This window comes from Pelophylax lessonae, assembly GCF_965119305.1.
Source record: "Pelophylax lessonae genome assembly, chromosome: 11".
NCBI lineage: Eukaryota > Metazoa > Chordata > Amphibia > Anura > Ranidae > Pelophylax > Pelophylax lessonae.
Window position 1 is genome coordinate 169,060,968 of NC_138778.1, and position 25,774 is coordinate 169,086,741.

Here is a 25,774-nt window from a genome sequence, read left to right on the forward strand (position 1 = left end):
AGTAGATATTGAAATATGTTTTTGACCTTTGATTTTTGATATTTGTTTGTTGTTCCCTTTTTGATTTCTGACCTCCCTTGACTTTGGATACACCAACCACACCATCCTCTTCCCACTTGCCTAGAACCTTATGATCATACATGATCGCTCAGAAATACACAGGTGTAGTTTTGCATTATCAGATGTATCTGTATTGCATGATAGACTTTATACCATATACCTACACCTAAGCCATGGAGAAAAATGTTTTTATCCCTTTCTCAGGTTTTGGCTTTTTGTCAGTTGTAGTCCTCCTCCCCCTGATTCAAGGCCTGGGCTATATGTGGAAACATTTGGGGCTCTCCCATGTTTCCCTTCCCCCCCCCCTTTTTTTTTTTTTTTTTTTCTTTTTGGAATGTGAACACATGATAAATAAAATGAGATATATTCCTCGACCTCTGCTTTACATTTTAAAACTTCATTGCCAAGATTAATTTAACCGTCATTATGAATTTTATCGTTTCTATTTTTGACATTCACATAAAATAAATGTTGGTAATATGATTAAATTGTAACAATTGTAATAACAGCTCATAAATCCTTCTGAAAATGAAATGGTAGAGTTGATGCATTGTATCTTTCAGGGTTACAGGAATCGTCTGAGGAAGCGACTTGAGCGAAACGCGTCGCGATTCCACATTTTCCATTAGTATACCCCATGTTTGTACTAAGTGGTATCATGACTATATCATGATCTGGTAGATTTTCCATATGAATTGCCTTTGACGTGAGAGGCTTTTGGGGATCTAGTGGCTAACCTGTACTGTCATTTGCACATGTATTATATGCCTATTGAACACATGTTCATTGATACATTTTGTATGTTTTTGTAAAATAAATGATATATTTTTTTAAAAAATATCGTTTTATTTATTTTCATCAGGATCAACACTCACTATCTGCCTTTAAAGTCCCACATCCATTTGAGAGGCTGAGAGACCCCAGTACGCTGTGGGATCCTCTCACCCCTCTCTTTTCTCCTTTCAAATGTACTTTTAGGGATGTGGCAATAGTGGGACTCATAGTATGTCTCACCTATTCTTTATACCTTGTTTACCTGCCACTCCTTCCTTCCACACATCTTCCCTACTGTTGCCTCCTAAGCCTTTTCCCTCACTCTCTCTTTGCTGGTCAGTCCCCCCCTAGTGGGGTTAGATGGCCAAACCATCTGCCCCTCTCTTCTTAGGCATATTGTACCTAATTACTACCTGCTGCAGTTTGTTTTTTTCCAAAAAAGCTTTGCTTTCCAGACTCTTTGCCCCAAAAAACTGAAAAATTGGTTGTGCAAAATTATTCAGCCCCCTTAAGTTAATACTTTGTAGCGCCACCTTTTGCTGCGATTACAGCTGTAAGTCGCTTGGGGTATGTCTCTATATGTTTTGCACATCGAGAGATTGAAATCTTTGCCCATTCCTCCTGGCAAAACAGCTCAAGAGGTTGGATGGAGAGCGTTTGTAAACAGCAGTTTTCAGTTCTTTCCACAGATTCTCGATTGGATTAAGGTCTGGACTTTGACTTGGCCATTTGAACACCTGGATATGTTTATTTGTGAACCATTCCATTGTAGATTTTGCTTTATGTTTTGGATCATTGTCTTGTTGGAAGACAAATCTCTGTCCCAGTCTCAGGTCTTTTGCAGACTCCATCAGGTTTTCTTCCAGAATGGTCCTGTATTTGGCTCCATCCATCTTCCCATCAATTTTAACCATCTTCCCTGTCCCTGCTGAAGAAAAGCAGGCCCAAACCATGATGCTGCCACCACCATGTTTGACAGTGGGGATGGTGTGTTCAGGGTGATGAGCTGTGTTGCTTTTACGCCAAACATAACGTTTTGCATTGTTGCCAAAAAGTTTGATTTTGGTTTCATCTGACCAGAGCACCTTCTTCCACATGTTTGGTGTGTCTCCCAGGTGGCTTGTGGCAAACTTTAAACGACACTTTTTATGGATATCTTTAAGAAATGGCTTTCTTCTTGCCACTCTTCCATAAAGGTCAGATTTGTGCAGTATACGACTGATTGTTGTCCTATGGACAGAGTCTCCCACCTCAGCTGTAGATCTCTGCAGTTCATCCAGAGTGATCATGGGTCTCTTGGCTGCATCTCTGATCAGTCTTCTCCTTGTATGAGCTGAAAGTTTAGAGGGACGGCCAGGTCTTCGTAGATTTGCAGTGGTCTGATACTCCTTCCATTTCAATATTATCGCTTGCACAGTGCTCCTTGGGATGTTTAAAGCTTGGGAAATTTTTTGTATCCAAATCCGGCTTTAAACTTCTCCACAACAGTATCTCGGACCTGCCTGGTGTGTTCCTTGTTCTTTATGATGCTCTCTGCGAAAAGGGACCTCTGAGACTATCACAGTGCAGGTGCATTTATACAGAGACTTGATTACACACAGGTGGATTCTATTTATCATCATTAGTCATTTAGGTCAACATTGGATCATTCAGAGATCCTCACTGAACTTCTGGAGAGAGTTTGCTGCACTGAAAGTAAAGGGGCTGAATAATTTTGCACGCCCAATTTTTCAGTTTTTTATTTGTTAACAAAGTTTGCAATATCCAATTAATTTTGTTCCACTTCATGATTGTGTCCCACTTGTTGATTCTTCACAAAAAATTACAGTTTTATATCTTTATGTATGAAGCCTGAAATGTGGCAAAAGGTCGCAAAGTTCAAGGGTGCTGAATACTTTCGCAAGGCACTGTACTACAGTAGATAGTCAGAGACTGCAGACATACTACAGGAGATGGTCAGAGACTGCAGACAGTACAGGAGACGGTCAGAGACTGCAGACAAGGTACAAGAGATGGTCAGTGACTGCAGACAAGGTACAGGAGATGGTCAGAGACTGCAGACATACTACAGGAGATGGCCAGAGGCTGCAGAAATACTACATACAATGGTCAGAGTCTGCAGACATACTACAGGAGATTGTCAGAGACTGCAGACATACTGCAGGAAATGGTCAGAGACTGTAGACATGATACAGGAGATGGTCAGAGACTGTAGACATGATACAGAAGATGGTCAGAGACTTCAGACATACTACAGGAGACAATCAGAGACAGCAGTTAGCAGGTAAGTATATGTTTTTAATTAAAGAAAAAATAAAACCCATTTAGTATCACTTGGCTCATTGCCAAAACACTAAAAAAGAGGATAGCATTACAATCAGCAATCAGAAAGGAGTGTGCTGCTTTCAGAAAAGTGAAAAGTCTCCAGAGGGGAAAGATTCATACATAAGAATCCCAGGAAGAAATGAAATAGCATACAAGTGTGCACGCCCCAGTGTGATAGGCACAGACTGGATAGGAAAGTGCAGCATAGGTGGGGTATATGCGGCTTCTTTACACTCACCATGTGATATACTTTAACAGGCTGGTTGGCTATCTGTCTTCATGTAAGGGACCCCTCCCCAAAATGAGCAGCTCAACCCACGTAAAAGAAGACGTCTTCCTGTGCCTCATCCCGAGAGTGTGATGACTGTTACAGCTGTCCTCTTATCAGCAAAGGACAGCAGACTGAAAATTGAACGGTCATGACCGGGAACTAGACTCTGGACAGCAGCCAGTTCCGTTCTGCTGGGGGTCTGCTCTACACATAGCATGTCACAGGTGGGAAGCAGGAGTTGAGACATGAACGACTCCTAAATCTTCAGTATTTTTAGAGACAGTATGACAACAGTGCATGGGGCCCCCTAGTGGCTCTGGCCCTCGGGCAGTGCCTGAGTGGCCGAATGGTCAGTCCGCCCCTGATAGTACCCCTGTGTGAATGGGACCTTATACATACCTTTTTTCCAGGTGTCTTTGGTCCAGCCTTGTGACATCCTGTTTGCCCTTCTCTTCCTCTGGCAGTGATGACATGATGCTGTTATCTGCTGACACCTGTGAGTCCAGGTAGGAAGGTGGAGCCTTGACTCCCTGGGCTCACAGGAAGTGGGTTGAATGATCCTGGGCGACATTCAATCCAAAAGATTATCCGCGCTGCATCAGCAATTCTGTGGAAGGGGGGGGGGGGCGGAGCAGAAATTAAGGTGTGCTGATTTTTTATTTTAACCCCACAAAGATAAAAGTAAAACAAACCTGAACCCAGTTGTGAAACTTTGGCATTGGGCCTTCATTTGGTGTTAAAATGTTAATGATTTGATCACTGCCTATCACAGTGATCTGGAGCTGGTCCTTCCAGCTCCCGATATTTAGTCTGTGGCCAGAAGCTGTTGGTGAGAGCCCTGGCTCTGTGCTAAGGGTGTGCGACTGAGTGTGCTTTCAGCACGAGCAAAGGTACCCATAAATATAGCAGCACAGCATAAGACCCAGTCCATGCTGCCATATACTGTATATACAGTTTGTGTAAAGCCAGGGAAAAGGGGTTAAAGAGTTGTAGGAGATCCACTTGACTGGTTTTCACCCAAACTGGAATTGGGCTTTATGGGTTTAAATGGAGGAAATGACCTGGGGAGGGGGGTTAGGTTTTAGGATTGGTTCTGGTATTCTGAATTTATATATATATATATATATATATATATATATATATATATATATATATATATATATTATTTTCTGAATTTAGTTTATTTTTTATTTTAATTTTTTATTATTATAACTGTTGTTTTTCCAAACTAACGTACTGCTTCCATGTGTCTGCTTTTCAGCTTTGCTGGTGGTTTAGCTAATTTAGCCTAAACACATACACACGTGTACTGTATGTTCAACCAACATTTTATGCTGTTTTGGATATAGTGGGAAAGATTAGAAACCCTGTCTAGAGATATCTTCCTGTACCTGCTATACGGTGACAATGGTTTCACCAGACAGTGAGGAAAAACCTGCAACACAAAGAGAAATTAAAACTGCTATCAGTGGGACAGGAATTGAACAGAAAATTTTCCAATTGACCCCTGGATAACAGTAAATTCCAACTGGGGTTCTGATGCTTCCACAATATATCTAAATCAGAAAAAATAACAATTTTGCTTGCCATTCACTTTAGGAAAGTATTTGAATTTCCTCTTGAAATAACCATCTATATTTTTTTTCTTAAAGCCTTTAAAAGTCCCATTCCCATCAATCCAAAATTCTTGGTTTTCTAAGGAAAATGTAGAGTCTTCAACATCTAAACCCAGCGACACTGACCAACAGGTACAAAAGCTGTTGAGTTCTATCAAGCAAAGACTAGTGAGATCAACATTTGTAAGTTTCAACACAACAAGCAGTGCTAAAAACAGTATTGCCACCATTTTAAGTAATGTGTCCAAGTTATGCGTTGGAGACACATTAATTGTTTCAGTTGAAATGTTCAATTATCTGGGGGAAAGAAAGACCCACGGAGGAGACTTTTTACGAGCCCGAATATTTTCATCAAAACTTGGAGCTGGAGCTTCAGGAAGAATTGAGGACTTTGACAATGGTACCTATAATATCTATTTTACTTTATTTTGGGAAGGACGCTTATCTATATCTATTATTTTACTACATCCAAGTGAAGGCGTGTCTGTTTTATGGAAATTAAGGAATGCAGGACACAACTATATTATGTTCACAGGACAGTTCCTCAACAATAGTAAAGTTGTGTTAACAGAATGTAGCTTTAATTTGGGCTCAGAACAAAAGGAAATTTGTGAATATTCTGATAACAAATATGGAGAGTATTTTGTTTGCATTAAGCCTCCAGGTGTTCCATGTGATGCCTTTATATCCCTGAAGAGTAAAAATACGCCCTATTTCTACCTCAACAAGGAAGAGAAGCAAATGTTTGAAAGGTAATTTGGATTTACGGGTTACAATTAAAAATATAGCACATGCTTTTTTAAAAACAAAATCTACATTACTTTTAATAAAGGAAAGTCCTCTCAAGAATCACAGTAAGTTCCTCCTCCCCTCGGGCTCATCTGAACCCCTACACTGCAATCATAATTTTTAGAACAGAAGCCACTACTCCCCATCAATCCCACCATTAAACATTATTGAACTTTAGGTTGAAAACATAACATGCTCACAAAGAGCTCAATAGTACCATACTCTATAATTAAGTTATACTGTATGTGCATGAAAAATGTCAAAGGGAAGGGAGAAGTCTGTGCAAGTTAGGCTTTGAATTCACAGTTCAATAAAGTTTTATGGTAGGATTGCTTTCAGAGTGCAGCCTCCATTCTTCATATCACTTCAAAAAACTCGTTGCATAAGTTAGCACTCAGTCAAATTGATTTAAATGTGAATTTCCTATAGTTAGTTGTGTCCTTGCACAATTTGCTATTTTGCAATGATTTTACAACGTTTTCTTATAACTTACTTAAGTAACTTCCCTCGCCCTTCTGTTTTTTTTTTTTTTTTTTTTAAACGCTCCCCTTAACCGTTTGTAGGATTGTCCTCGATTGTTATTGATACTTACCTGCCCAGTGGATCCAGAGTTTCTTGCTGTGATTCTTTTATTAGACGCTACAGATCCTCTGTAGCCCAGATCCTCTGATGCCATCTTGAGCCTCCTCTGTCATCAGAATCCAGCTGCCTCTTCCACGTTCAGGTGACTGGTCCCTGATGATGCAGTCCAGCTCCACCTGTTGCCCACTATGTGTCCCTGATCCTGCAGCCTCCTGGGATATGCCATGGGATAATCCCAGAAGGGTATGGGAGCCAGTGCACTCCATTCTTACCTAGGTGAGAATGGTGTTGGGGTCTGAGCCAGACAAGAACATGTCAAAGTAAACAAACCACAGAAAAAGTAACGAGTTACACTCTGGAGTGGGAAGGGAGTTTAACCACTTTACCTCTGCTCACAGTAATATTACTGCGGCAGAGTGGCTCGTTATCGTCTGACGACGTAGTACTACGTCGTCAGACACTCCCCCTTCTGGGCGGCGCTTGCGCGCCGCCGGAGGCTCGCTCCCGCTGTTTTCATTCACAGCGGGAGTCGGGCCAGGGGAGGAGCAGCGGCGATCGCCGCTGCTCTTACCCGATCGTCAGGGATCGAGTCTGGAGATCCGCCCGCTGTGTGTAAACACAGCGGGCGGATCTCCATAGTGACAGGGACTGACAGATCGGACTGTTCAGCATAGCTGGACATCCGATCTGTCCATGACTCACTCAGTCACCTCCCCCCCTACACGTCAGTAAGCACCAGGCATACATTAACCCCTCCCTCTCCAATAAAATTAACCCCTTCCCTGCCAGTGTCATTTTTACAGTAACAGTGCATATATATAGCACTGATTACTGTAGAAATGTCACTGGTACCCCCAAAAGTGTCAAAAATGTCAGTGAAGGGTCCGATCTGTCCGCCGCAATGTCGCAGTCCCGCAAAAAAAATTGCAGATCGCCGCCATTACGCGTTAAAAAAAAAAAACACCAAAAATGACAGAAATCTTTCCCTTTGTTAGTAAACGCAATAACTTTTGCGCAAACCAATCAAAATACGCTTATTGCGATTTTTTGTTACCAAACATAGGTAGCAGAAAACAAATTGGCCAAAAATTTTTTAAAAAAATTGGTTTTTACATCTTTTTTGGGGGGAATTTCATATAAAAAAATGTTAAAAATATTGTTATTTTTTCAAAATAAACGCTCTTTTTTTGTTTATAGCGCAAAAAGTAAAAATCGCACAGGTGATCAAATACCACCAAAAGAAAGCTCTGTTTGTGGGAAAAAAAGGACGTAAATTTCGTTTGGGTACGGCGTCGCACGACCGCGCAATTGTCAGTTGAAGTCGCACAGCGCCGAATCGCAAAAAGTGGCCTGGACGGAAGACAGCAAAATCCTCCGGTGGTAAAGTGGTTAACTGCTTCCCATCCAGACCATGTACATAAACGGCTGGACAGGAATCTTCCTGATTATTGCTATATGCAATACCAGTGCCCTGATCACCGCCATATACCATACCAGTGTCCTGATCACCACCACGTCATACCAGCATCTTGATCACCGCCATACCAGCGTCCTGATCACCGCCATATGCCATACCAGCATCCTGATCACCGCAATACCAGCACCCTGATTACTGGCATATGCCATACCAGCGTTCTGATCACTATCATATGCCATTCCAGCACCCTGATCACCGTCATACCCCATATCACCATCCTGATCATCGCCATACCCCATACCAGTGCCCTGATCACTGACATTACCCACACTAGCATCCTGATCACCACCATACCAGTGTCCTGATCACCGCTATACGCCCTACCAGTATCCTGATCATCACCATACACCATAGTAGTTTCTTGATCATTGCCATACCTCATACCAATGTCCTGAACACCCCCATACCTGTGTCCTGATCACTGCTATACTCCATACCAGTGTCCTGATCACCGTCTTACACCATACCAGCCTCTTGATTACCGCCATTCCTCATACCAGCGTCCTGATCACCGCCGTATGCTATACCAGCGTCCTGATCACAGCCATATGCCATACCAGCGTCCTGATCGCCGCCATATGCTATACCAACGTCCTCATCACCGCCAAATCCATACCAGCATCCTGATCATCACCACCATACCCCATACCAGCATCCTGATCACCATTATAAACTTTACCAGCATCCTGATCACCACCATACTCAATACCAGTGTCCTGATCCCCGTCATATGCCATATCAGTGTCCTGATCACCATCATACGCCATATCAGTGACCTGATCACCGCCATATGCCATACCAGCGCCCTGATCACTGCCATACCCCTTACCATCATCCTGATCACTGCCATACCCCATATGAGCATCCTGATCACTGCCAAATGCCTTACCAGCATTCTGATCACTTCCCTACTTCATACCAGCATCTTGAACACTGCAATACCCAATACCAGCATCCTGATCAGAGGCATACTCCATACCAGCTTCCTGATCCAGTGACTTGATCACCGTTATATCAGTACCAGTGTTAACAGAGCCAGTGTCCCCAATTGTTTCCACTGCCCTGGTTCCTCAGGGCCTTCAAAGAAAATTAGATGCACAATTTCCCCTAGAATACCTTAACCAATATATGACATGACTTTATCAAAACACACATTATGATTTCATAGCTAAATTTGTCTTCATTTTTTCTACATTAACTGACAGATCCAATACAGGTGTGGAAATTCCAAAGAAAATTGGCATTGCTGTTGTTCAGAATTGCAGCAGTAAGTTTTTATTTTTTTCCTCTTAGGTTTTAAAATGCCATAAAGTCACATCCCTCATTAGCAATGACTGTTAGATTTTATTGATATGTAGTCATGAATACAGTACATAACTGTAGTAATGGTTGTAAATGCATTTAATACCTACAGTATATATATACATATACACACAGTGGGTATAGAAAAGAATCACCCCCCTTAAAATAATCACATTTTCTTGATTTGCACCTGGAAATGAAGACAGGCACTATTTTTGTTTTATCCAGCTGTATTTACTCAGTGAAATCAAAAATAATCACTGAGTTGGAAAAGGATCACTGTCCTCCTAAAAACGACTTGTAAATTCAACCAGGTGTAGCTAATCACCTTTTCAATGCCACACAAAGCCATTTGACTTTTAACTGTGATCAGCTGTAATCATTTTGATTAGCTCATCATGAAAAGAGCTTACCTGGAGCATTTCAGTCACTGGTAGTGCAACTAAAGCAAACAATCATTTATACGGGCAAGGCACTGTCATTGAGATCTCTGGGATAAAGATGTTGACAGGCACTAGTTAGGAAATGGATAAAAAAAAAAAAAAAAATGCAATGCCTAGAAGCACAGTGAAGGATAAGTCCATTCTAAAACTAAAATCACTGCATCTATAGATCTCCATGATCTAACATTAACCTATCTAGCCCTGTAAAGAAGAAATCAGTATACTGTACTTACCTTTCTTGAAGCTGTCCTGACCCGTTCTCCAAGGTCAGAAGCTCTGAAGATGGACACTGCCGACAACGGCTGTGAAATGAATGGGAAGTGACGTCACACAAAGACTTACTATGTGGCTTCCATTGTCAGCTGTGTCCCCTGCACCCATCTACTCAGCGGAACTGCTGCTGACAGCTCAGTGCGGGATCGGGTCAGATCGGCTTAAAAAAAGGTGAGTATACTGATTTCTTCTTTAGAGGGCTAGATAGGTTAGTGTTAGATTGTGGAGATCTACAGATGCAGGGATTTTAGTGTTGGGGTGGATTTATCCTTTAAGAAGAGGAAGGTATTTGGTACAACGCAGGCCCTCCCTGGATCAGGACCACAAAGTTGGGAGCATGAAATTATCCAAAATGTCTTGCTATGCTGATGCCTTAAGATATCCCTATACCAGATCTAAGGGGCCAAGCCTAACACCTGAAAAACAACCCCACACCATAATCCCCCCTCCACCAAATTATTTGGACCAGTGCACAAACCATGGTCCATAAAGACATAGATGAGTGAGTTTGGGGTGGAGGAACTTGACTGGTCTGCACAGAGTCCTGACCTCAACATGATAGAACACCTTTGGGATGAATTTGAGTTGAGATTGCGAGCCAGACCTTCTCATCCACATCAGTGCCTGACCTCACAAATGTGCTTCATGAAGAATGGTCAGACATTCCCATAGACACACTCTTAAACCTTATAGACAGCCTTCCTAGAAGAGTTGAAGCTGTTATAGCTGCAAAGGGTGGGACAACTCAATATTGAACCCTACAGACGAAGACTGGGAAGCCATTAAAGTTAATGTGCATGTAAAGGCAGGCATCCCAATACTTTTGACAATATAGTGTAGGTTGTTAAAAACAACTTTTAATTGTTGTGTAGCTCAAGTGACCAACTACATTGCATACAAGTTCCATTCTACACATTCCAAATACATAGCTAAATGCCTTCCATTACAGGCTAATCTTCATTGTTGAATGTGGTTCCAATTTTAGCTTCCTCTTGACTCATAGTTACATAGTGACATAGGTAGTCTGGCTAAAAAATGAAAAAATTAACAGTGGTAACTGAGCAAATTAAAATATATATATATATATATATATATATATATATATATATATATATATATATGTCAAGTATAAACTTGGTACAGTATATAAATTACACGTACAATGAAAGTTATTATTTATCAATTCATCCACCCTTCGCACCTTGTATGGTTGAGCAAGTACCTGCATGAGAATACCCATATACAGTATCTCACAAAAGTGAGTGCACCCCTCACATTTTTGTAAATATTTTATTATATTTTTTCATGTGACAACACTGAAGAAATGACACTTTGCTACAATGTAAAGTAGTGAGTGTACAGCTTGTATAACAGTGTAAATTTGCTGTTTCCTCAAAATAACTCAACTTATAGCCATTAATGTCTAAACCGCTGTCAACAAAAGTGAGTACACCCCTAAGTGACAATGTTCAAATTGGGCCCAATTAGCCATTTTCCCTCCCTGGTGTCATGTGACTCGTTAGTGTTACAAGTTATCAGGTGTGAATGGGGAGCAGGTGTGTTGAATTTGGTGTTATCGCTCTCACTCTCTCATACTGGTCATTGGAAGTTCAACATGGCACATCATGGCAAAGAACTCTCTGAGGATCTGAAAAAAGAATTGTTGCTCTACATAAAGATGGCCAAGGCTGTAAGAAGATTGCCAAGACCCTGAAACAGAGCTGCAGAGCTGCAGCACAATGGCCAAGACCATACAGCGGTTTAACAGGACAGGTTCCACAGGCCTCACTATGGTCGACCAAGGAAGTTGAGTACACATGCTCAGAGTCATATCCAGAGGTTGTCTTTGGGAAATAGACGTATGAGTGCTGCCAGCATTGCTGCAGAGGTTGAAGGGGTGGGGGTGGGGGTCAGCCTGTCAATGCTCAGACCATACGTCGCACACTGCATCAAAGTGGTCTGCATGGCTGTCATCCCAGGAGAAAGCCTCTTCTAAAGATGATGCACAAGAAAGCTGGCAAACAGTTTGCTGAACACAAGCAGACTAAGGACATGGATTACTGGAACCATGTCCGGTGGTCTGATGAGACCAAGATAAACTTAGTTGGTTCAGATGGTGTCAAGCGTGTGTGGCAACTAGGTGAGGAGTACAAAGTCAAGTGTGTCTTGCCTACAGTCAAGCATGATGGTGGGAGTGTCATAGTCTGGGGCTGCATGAGTGCTGCCGGCACTGGGGAGCTACAATTTATTGAGGGAACCATGAATGCCAACATGTGCTGTGACATACTGAAGCAGAGCATGATCCCCTCCCTTCAGAGACTGGGCCGCAGGGCAGTATTCCAACATAACGACCCCAAACACACTTCCATGACAACTACTTCCTTGCTAAATAAGCTGAGGGTAAAGGTGATGGACTGGCCAAGCATGTCTCCAGACCTAAACCCTTTTGAGCATCTGTGGGGTATCCTCAAACATAAGGTGAAGGAGCACAAAGTCTCTAACATCCACCAGCTCCGTGATGTCGTCATGGAGGAGTGGAAGAGGACTCCAGTGGCAACCTGTGAAGCTCTGGTGAACTTAATGCCCAATAGGGTTAAGACAGTGCTGGAAAATAATGGTGGCCACACAAAATATTGACACTTTGGGCCCAATTTGGACGTGTTCACTTAGGGGTGTACTCACTTTTGTTGCCAGTGGTTTAGACATTAATTGCTGTGTATTGAGTTATTTTGAGGGGACAGCAAATTTACACTGTTATACAAGCTGTACACTCACTACTTTACATTGTAGCAAAGTGTAATTTCTTCAGTGTTGTCACATGAAAAGGTATAATAAAATATTTACAAAAATGTGAGGGGTGTACTCACTTTTGTGAGATACTGTATGTAATGGTTGCTGATACTTACACAACGGCTAATGAAAGTTCAAACAATGACAGCCCACTTAATATTTGTGTTTTTTTCATTTTTGCAGAAATTTCTACAAAAACAGAGTCCAAATGTAAAACCGGAGAAGCTCCTTTATTGCCTAATGGTTATTTTTTGGAAAATAAATGGTACCCTGCCAACTGCAAGCGGTATCTGCCTGAAGCCTCTTCTGCCATCAACAAATGCTTGTCTGATAAAATGATCTATTTTATGGGAGATTCAACATTGCGTCAATGGATTGAGTACATGCCAAAAGTCATGAAAAGTAAGAAATGAAACTAAAATATTGATAAAAAGAATAATATGCACTGACTTATAATGTCCAATTGAAAATCAGCTTTCTTACAATTAGTGTAGCCGGACTAAAAAGATGAGTGGTTCCTAAAAGTTCTCACTGTCACTCATGTATTCCTTAACCACTTCAATACTTGGCACTTTCTCCCCTTTAAAGCTCAGGGAAATTTTCAGCTTTCAATGCTGTTGCACTTTGAATGATGCAGTCGTGCAATACTGTACCCATATGACATTTGTATATGTTTTTGAAGACAGATAGAGCTTTCTTTTGGTGGTATTTAATCACCAATAGGTTTTTTTTATTCTTTGCTAAAGAAACGAAAAAAGACTGAAAATTCTGAAAAAAAAAAGTTTTTCTTAGTTTCTGTTATAACATTATGCAAATAAGTAATTTTTCTTCTTCACTGATGTGCATTGATAAAGCTGCACTGATGGGCACTGATGAGGCTGCACTGATGGGCACTGGTGAGACTGCACTGATATACACTGATGAGGTAGCACTGATGAACACTGATGAGGCAGCACTGATGGGCACTAATAAGCTGCACTGATGTACGATGATGAGCACTGATGAGGGGGCACTGACGTGGTGGCACTGATAGTTGGCACTGATGGACACTTAGGTTAGGCTGCAATGATGGGGCTGCACTGATAGTCAGAGAACTGATGATTAGTGCCCTGATTATCAGTGTAAGAGCCAGTCCACACTATTACAACTTGCCAGGTGACTTGGTCAGCCTGGCAAGTCGCACACCGTCGGGTCCATTGAGTAGTACAGGACCGGTTCTAATAGGAGCGACACAAGTCGCTCCGACTTAGAAAAAGGGTCCTGTGATACTTCGGGGCGACCTGGAGGCGACTTGCATAGACATTCATTATATAAAGTCCGTGCAAGTCGCGCCGAAGTCGCAGTGCACGCAACTTCACAGGTCGCCCCCGAAGTCGGAGCGACCTAATGTGAACGGGGACTAAATATGCCCTGTCAGACTTTCTGGTTACCATCTCTCCTTTCCTCATGCTGTGAAAGAGTTTGAGGAAAGGAATGCCAACAAGTGTGTTTACATGTGATTAGCTGTGATTGAACAAGACGGATCACATGGTAAAGGGTTGCTGTGATTGGCTCTTTACCTGGGTCTGTGATCAGCTGTGTCTGAAGGACACATCAATCACAGAGCACTCCTAAAGCATGCCCCAAAGGGGGCACAGGAGGTGTGTTCTGGGAGGATATCCATGTATGCCCTCTCAGAACAACAGAGCCGCGCTGTAGCTATTTTTCAACTATGGCACGGTATTGAAGTGGTTACACCAACCTGTAGCAAAAGGCAACCAATCAGTGAATAGTTATTAGCTTGGATGTGTTCATGTGTGCAGACACACAAATGTGCAAGCCTGCCCAGGAAGCTGTCACCTGTACGGGCCAATCATCTGCGGCTGGGGCATTTCCTGCCCTGCAACCACAAATATACAAGGGGCATGTATGTTTGCTACAGCATAGAGGTACAGGTGACCGCTTCCTGGCAGGCTCACACACGTGGGTTGGGATCTTAGTCAGAAGAAGTCCAAGCTCTCAACGATGCGGAAGTGATGTCATGTGATGGTTTACTTTCCGTGTGTTTTTTCTTCTCTGAGCATGCCCAGTCTTGCTCTTCTGCTTTTTGTCGGCCGAAATCTGTACTGACTGAGGAACAATCTGCCGTTCTTTGTTGGCCTACAAAAATTTTATAGCATGCACACCAGATTTTGTTCGGCCGAAAAGTCGCAGTCGGTTGTCAGAAGCATCATACTAACAAGCCGACAATCGGCCGATCGGACGTTGGCCGAATATTTACGGCCAAAAATCGGTACGTGTGTACGGGCCTTTACTCTACATTGTTCAGCTATAGGAAGAAGAATCTATCCTCCGTAAGGTGTGAGCTGATCAAGTTGTAGCTTACACAGGGCTATAAGCTCTGTCCCCATTTGACAGCTCCCATGCTTGGTGACATGCTCCACTATGCATAGACATAAAGGATATTTTGTTTGCTGTAAGCTGCTGAACAGATCAGTTGGGGAGTGAAGGAAAGGTGCTGTATGTGTAGGGAGTAGTTTAAAAGAGGAGTATGGACCTTTTTTTTTTTTTCACAGAACCATACTTACCTAGCTGGATGCAGCATTGGGCCAATGCTGCATCTGTCCCCTGCTGGCACTAACACTGAGAACCGAGCGACCAAACACCGCTGATCGCTCGGTTTTCAGGACTCCCTGAGCATAGAGTTGGTGACTGTCAGTCACCGGTGTCTTCTCTGCCCCCCCTCGATCACTGGAGTGCTGGACTGTGGAAGGGGTGGGAGCGGCCAGCTCAGGCTCTTAGAGGCTCGCAGAGAGGCCGAGCCGGGTTCAGGTCTAGGCATGTAGGCAGATCCCGACTTCATTGTTGCGATTTTGCCTGAGCCTGGACTGGCTCTGTGACGTCAGCCAAAAGGGAGCTTCAGCCTGTTGTCATCTAAAAACTGGTCAAAGGAGTGCAGAACGATCTGCACTCTTGTGATCCACAGGAGTAGTACAGCCAAGCAATCCTTGGCTGTACTTCTCCTTTAACCTCTTGCCAACCGCCGCACGACTATTTACGTGAGCAGTCAGCCCCTCACAGGCATAGCGACGTAGGTCTACGCCGCTAGCCTGTGAGGCTCTAGGGAGTGAGCACGTGCCGCTGGAGGCGCGCTCCCGCGCGCTCACGGACCCCCCTGCGCGTGTGCCCGGCGGACCCGATGTCCGCCGGGCACTTGCGATCGTCCGTTAGAGCGGGAGAAAGGCAGGCGGCTAATGTAAACACAGCCGCCTGTCATTCTCCCCTGTGTAAGAATGGAGATCATACGGTTCTACTATGTAGGATCATTGAACTCTGTTCTTACACCAGTAGCCACAGCCAATCACAGTTAGAAACACGCCCCTAGGGACACACTTAACCCCTCCTTCTCCAATAAAGTTAACCCCTTCCCTCCCAGTGTTGTAATTTTTACAGTAACAGTGCATATGTATAGCACTGATTACTGTAAAATTGTCACTGGTACCCCCAAAAGTGTCAAAAATGTCAGTCAAGGGTCCGATCTGTCCGCCGCAATGTCGCAGTCCCGCAAAAAAAATCGCAGATCGCCTCCATTACTCGTTAAAAAAAAAAACAACAAAAATTATAAAAATCTTTCCCTTAGTTAGTAAACGCAATAACTTTTGCGCAAACCAATCAAAATACGCTTTTTGCGATTTTTTTTTACCAAACATATGTAGCAGAAAACAAATTGGCCTAAAATGTTAAAAAAAAATTGATTTTTATATTTTTTGGGGGGGAATTTCATATAAAAAAAATGTGAAAAATATTGTTATTTTTGTAAAATTTACGCTTTTTTTTGTTTATAGCGCATGATCAAAAAATCTCACAGGTGATCAAATACCACCAAAAGAAAGCTCTGTTTGTGGGAAAAAAGGACGTCAAATTAGTTTAGGTACAGCATTGCACGACCGCACAATTGTCAGTTAAAGCAACGCAGTGCCGAATCGCAAAATAGGCCCTGATCAGGAAGGGGATAAAATCTTCCGGGGCTTAAGTGGTTAAGCAGCCCTGCTGCTTTGCCCTGCATGGCCACAGCAGAGGTTTGCTTTTGAATTGGACCTCGTAACAGGTGCTCTTTTAACTTAAAGTGTAAACTTTTTTCTAATAGTGCGCACATCGGGTATGTTTTGATCTCTATAGAGCTGGAAAAGTATGTGTTTGCCTTCGTCCCTAAATAGAATCGTATATTTGTTTGGTGCCTCAATAATAATAATTATTATTATTATTATTAATATCTATTTAAAATTTACAAACAATAATTAAACAATTTAAACACCCAGCTATGTACCATTACAGGACGCACCCATAAAGGTTCTAAGTGAAGGGCAAATGAACTATACATGGAACAGAAAAAAAAATGTATGTATATATATTCATTATGTACCAACGGCTAAATCCGTGATATATTTATTGTTACAGAAATGGTGACAATAATCTATAATCCTTGACAAAGGCTTGTAAAAAGCCAAAATGTGTCGGATACGCACCAGGAATTATCTTTGACCAAAACTTCCAAGGCCATAAGCATGGAGGAACAGAGACAAACATTCCAAGAATATGTCACCATATGACACATGTCACTATACTTTCAACCTCTCTCACTCATTCACTGTGGGTCTATAACCCAGCACAATGAATGCATATATTTTTTATGATTTATGTAAATCATTTTCTTTTCCAATAAATACAAATATTTTTACTTCATATACTGTACCTTGTATAAAACTTACTTGCCACTAAAGTCCCACCCATTTTGGTTTGAGGCACCAACAAAATATACAATAGTGCGCACATCAACTTTAATGGCATCCTAGTCGTCCGTTGGGTTCAATATTTAGTTGGCCCACCCTTTGCAGCTATAACAGCTTCAACTCTTCTGGGAAGGCTGTCCACGAGGTTTAGGAGTGTGTCTATGGGAATGTTTGACCATTCTTCCAGAAGCGCATTTGTGAGGTCAAGCACTGATGTTGGAGAGAAGGCCTGGCTCATAGTCTCCGCTCGAATTCATCCCAAAGGTGTTCTATCTGGATGAGGTCAGGACTCTGTGCAGGCCAATCAAGTTCCTCCATCCCAAACTATCTCTTTCATGTCTTTATGGACCTTGCTTTGTGCACCGGTGTGCAGTCATGTTGGAATTGGAAGGGGCCACCCCCAAACTGTTCCCACTAAGTTGGGAGCATGAAATTGTCAAAAATGTCTTGGTATGCTGATGCCCTAAGAGTTCCCCTCACTGGAACTAAGGGGCCAAGCCCAAACCCTGAAGAACATCCCCACACCATAATCCCCCCTCCACCAAATGATTTGGACCAGTGCACAAAGCAAGGTCCAAAAAGACATGGATGAGTGAGTTTGAAGGCTGTACGAAAAAAAACTGAAGAGCTCGGGAGGAGATCCTGTACTAACAATCTGATGTTAGTACAGTGATTTCGCCCACTGAGCTATTGCGTTCTGACAATCGTCACATGACTGATGAAGGGGTCCGGCATGGCTCTGAAACGTTGCAATCTACTGTAATGATGTGATTGCTGATTAAAGCTTAGAACCCATTCCGGAGATCTTTGGTGTGCTGGTAACATTCATTTGCTCTGCCCCCTAACCAGAACAGATTGGTTAGCACTTTCAGCCATTGGCTGAAAGCACTGATCAGATGCTGATTGGCAGACCTTTTTTGGTCATGTCCCTTTCGACGGAAGCCGGCTTCTTTTGGACCGGCTGCAGTACACACGGACCAAATGTCAGTCAGTTTTTATTGAACTAGCTAATACTGCCTGATATTTGGCCCATGTGTACAGCCTTTTAGTCTTAGACAGTGTATTGAGGGTTTATAACTCCTTATCTGGTTAATTTTTCTGCATTTGTCTCACTGTGGGATTTTTCTTCACTTCCTATCCTGGAGATTCAACAAGAGGAAGAGAAAATATCTCCAAAGTGAAGAGAATGCCCATCTTAGAGAAGGGTCACGAGAGTAGGCACCCCAATTGAATAATGCTAACACTTTTCTGGCCTTAAGGATGTATTAGAAGGTCCTATTCCAAATTGACAAAAGGCTTGTCACAGTTTTCTTGCTTTTTCTAATGTGGGCAACAAAGTTAGGTAGTTCTTACATGCCACACTTTGGCTGTGAATAGGATTACATCAGTGATAAAAAAAATAAAATAAAGTGGAGGTAAGAAAAACATCGTCCCTGTTCCTGTGGTGCACCTGCAAGAGTCAATTCTACAATATATTGCAACTGCCCCTTGCAACTGTGTGTTACATAAATCTGTTACAGGATCCGCAGTTTGTTGCATAGATGGGCGACTTAGAGATTTCTAATGAGTGTCTACAATATTCTTTATAAGTTTCAGGGAACATGTATAGCCATTCTCTAGCTTTTCAGGAACCCCTATCAATCTCTCCCTCTGCCAAAGCTTTGTTTTTTTAAGATGGTAGATATTATATAAATATATATGTAGCACTGCCCCCTAGGGAGCTGCTGAGAATTGCACTTTCTGGATTCCTCTGGGTTACCCGTAGCAACTGATAGCAGACAAATTTTAAGTCCTTGGCTCAGTCAATATACAGTCCAGGCGATGTTGGTTTTTGTGTTTTATTTTAGAACTGGGATGGGAGAAGGAATGAGTGGGATACTCCAACTTGAACTATGCACAATCCTGAGGACAACTAGCTGCAGTGTGTGCGGAAAGGCTGCTGCTTCACCTTGACTCTGAAGTGAAGAAAAGAATGTGAACTTTTGTTTAGGTTACTCTTTAGGGTCAAACTTTGCACCCCCTTTCTCCCTTACTGTGTGTTGAACTCCTGTCCGCTGACACTCTACTGGAGTGGTCCCCTTCCTGGGCAGACCCTTGGCAAGCTTCCCGGTACTCACAGACACTGTTTTTCCCTGGGTCGCTCTGCCTCCAACTCCCTTGTCAGCATCCACTGGACCTCCTGGCTCATCGCCACACTTCTGGTCCACAAGGCCGACCGCCTGTGACCACCTTCCTCAGCAACAGGAGGAGAGACAGCCATCACCCTCCTCCTGGAACCTGGCTTCCTGCCCAAAGACACTCTGTCACATGTGCCCGTGGCTTTTATAACATATTCCAGGATGAACCACTGTTGTGCCAACCCATTGGGATAGTCATAAAAGCCTGTGTGTCACTGGCTGGGTTTCCTCCACTGTCCAACAGGCTCCACTATTGGATGCAGCAGGGACACTCCCTCAGACCAGTTGAATCACACATGGACATATGCAACAAGCAAAACTAACAATCAGGCTCACCTGATAAGCAGATGGAGCTGCTAAGCTTTTATCCACCTAACTCCTACCTAGGATGGTGCTACATATATTTTTAGTTTATCTTATTTATACACTGTATATTATTTGACTACTGTATTAATTATATAAATATACCAGACATTCATGTATAATATAATATACACTCTTTTCCTCAGCATTGAAGTTTTTTGACACGCATGAAGTGGGCAATCACAGGACTCACTTAGCTTTGGACCTAGAAAACAATTTGTATGTCAAGTGGAAGAGGCATGGGCATCCATTTGTGACTAATTCCTTTTACAACGTGAGAGATTTGTCATATATTGCCAGGCAAATAGACCAACTTGCCGGAGGCTCCAACACTGCCATTGCCATCACGCTGGGACATCATTTTAGAGCTTTCCCCATTACCCTCTTCATCAAAAGACTTCTGAATATACGTAAGGCAATAGAGAACCTTTTTAAAAGAAGCCCAAACACTAAAGTCGTGCTAAAAACAGAGAATACCCGAGAGCTAAATTTGGATGTGGAACGATTCAGTGACTTTCATGGCTACACTCACTGCCTCTTAATGAAGGACGTGTTCTTGGGTCTTAATGTTGGATTGATCGATGCTTGGGACATGACTGTAGCTTTTGGATCTTATATCGCTCACCCTTCAGAGACCATAATTCAGAATCAGATCAACATGTTCTTGTCTTTTATCTGTTAAAAAAATCATTGTCATTCTTTATTTATCTTTGGAAAAATTATAACATTTATGTGTGATTTTAATTTATATTTATTCATTTCATATAATAGCATCATATCTGAAGTTAAAAACCAAGGCACTCACCAGATAGTAGAATCTTGTATATGTGCAGAGGAGTGCTTGGTACAAATATTCAAATCACCTAAAATAATTTTTGGAATTTTTAATGGTTTTGAGCATCAGACACAGCCAAGGTGTTAATGGGGGAAAAAGCCTCCCCTTTGTTCAGAGCTTGAGCAGTCAATGGTAATAAAATCACAAGAAAATGTTGGCTGTATCTGATGCTGTTAACCATTTTTTATTTCAAAAAGTTCTTTAAATGAGATGAACTTTTGTGCAAGACAGTTCTCAATAAAGGGATATTGTAACAGTAACAGTAAGCTTTGTAACAGTAAGCACCTCATCCCTGAATAATTAATTACAAAGGAAAGGAGAAAGCAAAAGAAACAGGACTATTGCAGTGCAAAGAATTCCACATCAAAATTACCTTTAATTAAAATATTAAATATTTTATTGATATTAGTCTTAAAATATACCATGTTAGAGCAACGGCACAAGGCAACACTTGCCACAAAATTATCAAAATAGGATATTTGAAAGATATATATACAAACATATAAATTGACAATCCAAGAGGAGCAAGTAAACCGGGCACAACTAGGGACTACAGACACTTGCTCAACCGGCGCTATTACAGAGTACCTTAAAATGTAGAATGATATATAAAATGCTAAATGCAAGTAATATATCTAAAAGCTGCTGCTATAAATAAAACAACATAAAATAGAGGTGCATATATAGTAACAGTCAAGCAAGAAGTACTAAAACACACTAGCAGCGCTAAAATTCATAAATAAATAAATAAAGTGCAGTCCACTGGGATAAAGTCCATAAGTTCATATATTCATGCAATGTGCCCAGGAGCCGTGAGTAGATATTATGCACTGGACCCTCCACCGCACCAACGTGCTCCCCCTAATAAGAGACACTCACCAGAAATCTGGTCATACAAGAGCCCGTAACATCAGCCTATCTCAGGCTTAAGGAACGATATCCACAGGAGTTACCCAGGACAACCGGCGCTCGATAAGTCTCAATCGGATCGATTCTTGTGGCAGACCCACAGGAGGTTCCAATTAAACCAGGGGCGGTACATGTGAAAATAATAACTCACATAGGGCAATATTGCATGGCTAGAACATTGCTTTATTAGGGGGAGGGTCTGCATTGGATACAATAACTTAGCGAAGCTGACCATTTTGACGAGATGGCACCTCCCAAGGAGAGAGAGAGGCAGGTTCATCCAAGTGCCCAGTTCCTGTACTATCTTGGAGATCAGCGGGGGATAGTTGAGGGAATATAGAGATGAGGGGGATTTACCAATTTTTATACCTAGGTAGGTGATGGAGGTTTTAGCTATTTGAAAGATGGACTTGGAAAACCATTTACAGGAAGGGGAGTCTGAGAGGGATAGTATTTCACTCTTCTGAAAGTTAATTCGTAGACCTGAACATTTCTTAAAGTTCTCAAAAGTGGATTGTATAAGGGGCATGTCCGAGGAGGGATCAGAAGTGAAGATGAGGACGTCATCGGCGAATAACGCCATGCGAAGTTCATGGGTGCCAATTTTAACTCCGTGTAGAGGTGCGTGGTCGGCCAGGAAGCGGGATAAGGGTTCCGGTGCTAGATTGAAAAGTAAAGGCGATAATGGGCACCCCTGTCGGGTTCCTTTATGCAGACGGAATTCCCCCGAGAGGAGGCCCGCCACCACCAATCTGGCCGAGGGAGCCTTGTACATAGCATCTATGAAATGGGCAAAGGCTCCGGTGAATCCCATTTTGGCCAGGACCATCGACAACCAGGGAAAGCCCACGTTGTCGAAGGCCTTCTCGGTGTTCAATGTGATGATGGCTAGATCCCCCCCCCCCCCCCGGCGGAGACGCGCCTGTTCCAAGACCAAAAGAACTTTGCGAATGTTTAGCATGGCCGTCCTACCTTTAACAAAACCCGACTGTGCTGGGTGAATAAGGGAGGGCATAATATTTGCCAAGCGGTTGGCAACCAATTTGGATAGGATCTTCACATCTAGATTTAGGAGCGAAATCGGGCGGTAGGCCCCTGGGTCTAAAGGATCCTTCCCCTTCTTCGCTAGAAGTTTTATCAGGGCTTGATTACCTGTCGGGAGGTATTCACCCCCTTCCCATATGTGGGTATATACTGTGTGCAACGTGGGCAATAGTTCCACCTGGAAGGACTTATAAAATTCCCCAGTAAACCCATCTGGGCCGGGGGCTTTGTTGGAGGCTAAGTGACTAATGGTGAATTTCAGTTCATTTAAAGTTATTGGAGCATTTAACTCCAAGCGTTGAGATTCAGTTAAATGGGGTAGGGAATTGTTGGAAAGGAAAGAGTGGGCCACTTGGGGGTCCATAGGGTCTTTAGCATACAGGGAGGAATAGAAATCCAGCATCACTTCGCTATTTTTTTCCGGAGATTTTACCGTCTGTCCTTGGGAATTACGGAGAGCAGTAATGTTGGTGGGGCTATGGGGGGTCTACAGAGGCGGGACAGGAGCTTTCCGGCCTTGTTTCCAAATTTGTGGAGGTGAGCTGCATAGCGGTTGTATTTGATTAGTTCTATGGTGGTCGCCCAGGAGTCGAAAGCCTGCTTGGCTTCCTCCCATTCCCGTTTAGAGGATGGGGTGGGCTGAACAAGAAGCTGTCTCTGGGCCTCAGTCAATCGTTTGCTTGCAGACCGATATTTGCTCTGGGACTGTCTCTTATAGGAGCTCGCGTAGGAGAGTATAAATGTGGGTTGTCGGCGGAGGAAGCGTTATTCACGGAATATTCTTCCCAAGCCGTCGTGAGATATGAATGGAAGTCTTTGTTGTCAGCCAAAAATGCGGGGAACCTCCAGATGTTTGGGGGGGTGGGCTAGTCAGGTACGTCTAAGGAAACGCATATGGGGGCATGGTCTGAGATTGCGATCTCATGGATAAGGGGGTCAGTGAGAGTGCGGGCCATGTCGTCAGTGCAAAAGAAGTAATCAATCCTGGTAAATACATTGTGTGGAGGGGAAAAAAAGGTGAAATCCCTGTCCACCGGGTGGTGTAATCTCCATATATCAATAAGATGCATGGATTCAATGGCAGTATTTAGCAGAGAGCGGGCCACATCTTTTTGAGCGGGAGTGTGTGGAGTTGAGGGGGATCGGTCATCAGAGGGGTGCATTAAGGCATTAAAATCCCCACCTACAAGATGAGGAAGATGCGGGAGTTGTAGTATGTGAGACGTGAGGTCGCTGTAGAAGGATTTAGGGGGGGAGTTAGGGGAATAGATATTAGTTACTAAAAATTCTCTGGAGTGAAGGCGGATATGTATGGAGCACATCCTGCCGTGCTGGTCAGTGGATGTAGATAGAATTTGATAAGGAAGATTTTTACGAAGGAGTATTATGACCCCCGCCTTACGGCCTACTGCTGAGGAACCGAGGACCTCTCCCACCCAGAGCTTCCGCAAGCGGTGGAAGTCTGCGGAGGAGATGTGCGTCTCTTGAAGAAGGGCTATGTCAGTTTTTAGCCGACAAAGGTGACGGAGGACTTTCATACGTTTAAGAGGCGACCGAAGTCCCTTCACATTCCAGGAGGTTATTTGTACAGACATAAGTAATGAGGAGAGGGATACGGAGAAGGGATATTATAGCATTGGGGAGTGGAGTGTCCGGTGTGGACGTGTGTGTCACCATAGGATGAGTCATACGAGGAAAACACGTGTCTCATTGCAAAAAGGGGTAGGAAATCAGCATGGATAGATTTGGAACGGTAAACGGGGGACATAGGAGGGAGTGAAAGGGTAACCAAAACAAACCAACAAATATCCAACAACTTCGCTTTTTTCCACAAGGGGTCGCTGTCAGAGGGAGCTCACCGCCCTCAACGGCCCACATAGGCATATACAGGGTCGCCCCTGACAACAACCATGTCAAGAGGGGAGTCTGCGCATCCCGGGGAAAACTACCTAAGCAGCGTATCAAGTGACCCCTGGAGGGAGAAGAAGCAAACCTGTGATGTAGGACCCACACATAGCTCATAGGTAGCCTATGAGGTCAGATGTAAGAGTCTAACAGTGAACTATGCATGATAATACAATAAAAATAAACCATCAGAGAGTACCTCACATGACTGATAGGCAAGGCCCACGGAGGGCTTTCAGTCATCAATTGTAGCCTGGGTGAAGCCACACGGGCTCAGTCAAACATCCTTGAGAGAGAAGAAAAAAAAAAAGGTGTGGAGAGAAAAAGAATCACAATGCAGAGCGGGCAGCAATGCGGAATGGGGGTCAGTTCAGCGGTACTTGTTGCGGTGGGAAGGCCCGAAAAGGCGCCTTTCGTGGGCTCCGTTGATCGAAGGACCTGGGGAAGGTCGATGGTCTGGAGGACGGGGCGGATTGGGGGGCATCAGGTTGTGAGGAGCGTACATAAGCTTCTGCCTCAGAGGGATCCTGAAAAGACAGCTGCTCACCCGTGTTGGATTTCAGGCGGAGTATAGCTGGGTAGGCTAAGGTGAATTTAACCTGTAGCTGGTATAACTGCGTGCAGATCTGCTGGAACGCTTTGCGCTTTCTGGAGACATCTATGGAGTAGTCGGCAAAAAGCAGAATCTTCACCCCATCAATTTGAAGAGATTTGGACTGCCTGTATTTTTGCAGAATAAGGTTTTTGTCAGCATAGTTCAGAAACTTTGCAATGATGGGTCTAGGGGTTGTGCGTTCTGTAGATGGCGCTCCTATGCGGTGAGCCCTCTCAACCACACGTATGCCAGGTATACCAAGGGCCTCCGGGACTCTGCAGGCACAAAAGTCACTGAGCTCCATAGCAGGGAGGGATTCAGGGACCCCCACAAACCTCAGGTTACTGCGCCTGGCGCGGTTCTCCAGGTCCTCCAATTTCTGGGACAGGAAAGCATTGATTTTATCCTGCTGCTGCTCTTGAGCTTGTAGATGGTACATGTCATCCTCCAAGCTTGAGATTCTCTGCTCTGCCTC

The 25,774-nt window shown here is 43.3% G+C and overlaps 1 protein-coding gene across 1 annotated transcript in view; it reads left to right on the plus strand.

The window, feature by feature from the left end:
* The window catches only part of LOC309566426 (NXPE family member 1-like), a 55,645-nt gene extending 34,876 nt beyond the window's left edge, over positions 1-20,769 (plus strand). The window contains exons 3-6 of the mRNA XM_082271568.1: positions 5,083-5,798; positions 9,100-9,161; positions 12,886-13,104; positions 20,158-20,769. Of these exons, the coding sequence (XP_082127694.1) occupies positions 5,083-5,798; positions 9,100-9,161; positions 12,886-13,104; positions 20,158-20,693 (1,533 nt within the window). The 3' untranslated portion in view covers positions 20,694-20,769. The remainder of the gene's footprint in view (positions 1-5,082; positions 5,799-9,099; positions 9,162-12,885; positions 13,105-20,157) is intronic.
* The last annotated feature ends 5,005 nt before the right edge of the window (positions 20,770-25,774 follow it).